Genomic DNA, 2,927 nt, shown 5'->3' on the forward strand with positions numbered 1-2,927 from the left:
AAAGTAATTTCCACACACCAGTTTTCTGTCTGCACGCCATGTTTCTAGTGAACATTGCAAAAGATGAAAATGAGTATGCGGAAATTATTTCTCTTTCTCCACTTTAGATGGTGTGTAACTAAAATAGAGATGAATGATAGTTTTCCATCATGTGCTTGGGTATAAAAGCCTCTTTTAACCAGTTTTTGCAATTAATTAGGTCATTTTTTGTTAACAAGGGATTAGGGGTACGAATGGGTTCGGTATCAAAGCATCAAGCAATGGTTAAAGAGAGGATCGGCGCATTACCAGGTGCAGTCCTCTGTCACATCCTTTCGTTCCTACGAACAAAATATGCTGTGGGGAGTGAGGACCACCGTTTTGTCTCGAAGATGGAAGAACGTATGGACTTCTGTTACCTCTTTAGACTTCAACGACGAAGATTTTAATACTACAGAGAATGGTTGCTATGGCTCTGATCTCAAGCAATTGAAGTTGGTTCTTTGTGATTGCTACTATGCCGAATTGCTAGCCGAGGGTCTTAAGAGATCAGCTAATCTCAAAGATCTTTTCTTAGAAGTAAGATGTCTTCATACGTTACGTAATATGGAACCAATATACAATTTTTGCGATAATTCTCATTCGTTCATTCTTTAAATTATGGTTCAGAGCGTGAAGTGTTATCATAAATGTTCAGAGCCTCAATGGAATCCACCAGGATTTGTGCCTATTTGTTTGTTGTCACACGTCACGACCATCGCCATACGAGGATTCAAGCAGCGGGAGATTGAGATGGAACTTGCAACGTAGTTCCTAAAGAACGGTAGAGTTTTAGATAAGATGATAATTGATACAAGTTATTTGCAGATGACAGAAGAGTTACGCGAGAAATTTGCAATGTTTCAGAGGGGTTCCGTGGCCTGTGAAGTTGAATTTATCAAGATGTAATTTAGGGCTTACAAGGATCCTGCTATCACACTTGCAAAACGATCCCTTTCGTTGGGAAAAGGCTTTACTTACATCAATCTTTGCCGTAGAGAGATCAAGATAACGTTTATATTGTCGAAAATGCACGTACATGTTTGTACGTTTTGTTCAATATCAAGGGCATATCAACAATACATTCTGTTCCGTGGCTGAACAAATGCTAAAACATGTACTTAAGCGCGCGTAAATGAAATCATTTCCGTCTTGTACATTATAGAAACAAACCAACGCTCAATTAGGATCCAACCTGTGGCCTCGGGAGTTCCCTTTGTATGTTATGAATGTGGGAAGGACTCCTTAGAGTTTGGAAACGGGACCAGCATTTAAACGAAACAATGAATGTCGACCTTCAGCTATTATCTCTCCCGTTGCTTTATTTCTGAAAATTACCATCGTTCCACAGTAACCGCCTGTTCGTCCTAAAACCCTTGAAGTTATCTCTAGCTCGTCCTGCAATTTGTCATCAAAAAAGTTAGAGGTCTCTTCGGGACATCCGATGACAAAGAATCGATTGATACAACGATCATGTGTGCGTTAACAAACTAGCTGTTGGCCTCATGCTACTTCGATCTTTTTTAATGTCGGAAGATGTACAAAGTTCGAATTTTCTCCCCGTTGATTAAAGGTATTGGAAGATACTAATTACCAAGCGAAATCGGAGCACATATTTATCAAGAAGACATGAGGATCGGAGTGGAAGGATTTGGCTTACATGAAGCTTGGCAGTCGACACATAAGAGACCGATATGTCGACAGAAACATTCATAGGGAGACCCGGAATATAAGCTACGGAGGCACCAACTATATCAACGAGATTTGCAATTGCACCATTTGCCAATTTTCCATCTCTATCCTGCAAACAAATTATTAAGAACATGCAATTGCGCAATTTGCCAAATCGGAAATGCTTCTCAAGAAGCATATATCTGGTGCTTCTTCCAAATAACACTTAACTCAAAATCAATTTTACCAAAAACATTTTCAATCATTTTAAAAGAATACGCTCACAATAATTTTCTTAGAATTGCGAAAAGCACATATGAGCGTAAGTGTTTTCACGAAATGTTCTCTTAGTCGCCTAATGGTCAAGAATTGTACCGTCACTTGCCGTTACATTCGATTTAAAGAGTGTACATGAAAATTATGAAATGAATGGTGTTTTTGCTAAACTAAATAAAAAAGATCCAAGTTAATTAATTTCAACAATTGAAGTATTAAATAACAAAATCTAAACATATAGAGATTAATTAGATGACTCACGACAAGGCGGGGAGGGACCTTGAAAGAACAGAGGACGACACCGGGTTCGACTCGCTCGACTAGGATACCTCTCAGAGCGAAGGCTTCGTAGAAGCTGGACTTTCCGATTTGGAGAGCTGGGATGGCGACTCGCGACACGGTCTCTGACTCGTCCGAGTTCAGCTCCAGACACTTCTTCGCCTTCTCCATCTTAACTTCCCTTTCCCCAAGTCTATAACCTTCATTCGATTGGATCGGAAACCAACTCAGTGCGACTTGACCGTTGGCATGTAAAGAGCAACGAGGTGGAAAAAGTTCCAATCACTGGATCTGAAAGAGACCGCGATTGAGACCGAGAATCTCTTTCCCAGCGAGGTGATTTAAAAACTGAACTTGCTTTGTTGTATTACTGGGCTTTTTCTAAGGCCGCAAAACTATTTGTAATGGCCCATGGGCTCTCGTTTACAATTACACGATGTTATTAATTCAGATGTAATAATTTGAATGAAACACAAAGAAATGATTGATATTTAAAGAATGTGTGGTATAGTATTAATAATTGAATACACCCAAGTCAGTGGGGTTAGCTTAATGGTGAGGGTGGGCAGGGAGATGGGTAGCACAGGGCAGTGACAGTAGCGGATTTAGGATTCGAATCTTAGGTGGTCCTAATGTTAAAGGTTCAAGTTTTTTTTAGATAGAAACAGAGCGCGAAAGCCTAA

At 39.8% G+C, this 2,927-nt stretch overlaps 1 protein-coding gene across 2 annotated transcripts; it reads right to left on the minus strand.

Moving 5' to 3' along the window:
* Positions 1–1,013: 1,013 nt before the first annotated feature.
* Positions 1,014–2,558, minus strand: LOC137715132 (uncharacterized). Of its 2 annotated transcripts, none has more exons than XM_068454368.2 (3): positions 2,245–2,558; positions 1,679–1,819; positions 1,014–1,416 (listed from the first exon to the last, which is right to left on the minus strand). In XM_068454368.2, the coding sequence occupies exons 1-3, from the start codon at positions 2,413–2,415 to the stop codon at positions 1,264–1,266; spliced, it is 465 nt and encodes a 154-aa protein (XP_068310469.2). In that variant the 5' UTR covers positions 2,416–2,558; the 3' UTR covers positions 1,014–1,263. The 2 variants fall into 2 exon arrangements, with proteins under 2 accessions (XP_068310469.2, XP_068310468.2); XM_068454367.2 differs by having other exon boundaries at positions 2,227–2,558.
* Positions 2,559–2,927: the final 369 nt, after the last annotated feature.

This window comes from Pyrus communis, chromosome 3 (genome assembly GCF_041283825.1).
Source record: "Pyrus communis isolate YQ-2024b chromosome 3, ASM4128382v1, whole genome shotgun sequence".
NCBI classification, from domain to species: domain Eukaryota; kingdom Viridiplantae; phylum Streptophyta; class Magnoliopsida; order Rosales; family Rosaceae; genus Pyrus; species Pyrus communis.

Bases quoted from the DNA above. Each gene is read 5' to 3' on its own strand.
- LOC137715132 (XM_068454367.2), bottom strand. From the start codon at position 2,415: ATGGAGAAGGCGAAGAAGTGTCTGGAGCTGAACTCGGACGAGTCAGAG. The intron at 1,820-2,226 runs GTGAGTCATCTA...ATTTGTTTGCAG, and splicing joins AGGTCCCTCCCCGCCTTGTC to GATAGAGATGGAAAATTGGC. The intron at 1,417-1,678 runs GTAAGCCAAATC...GACAAATTGCAG, and splicing joins TGTCGACTGCCAAGCTTCAT to GACGAGCTAGAGATAACTTC.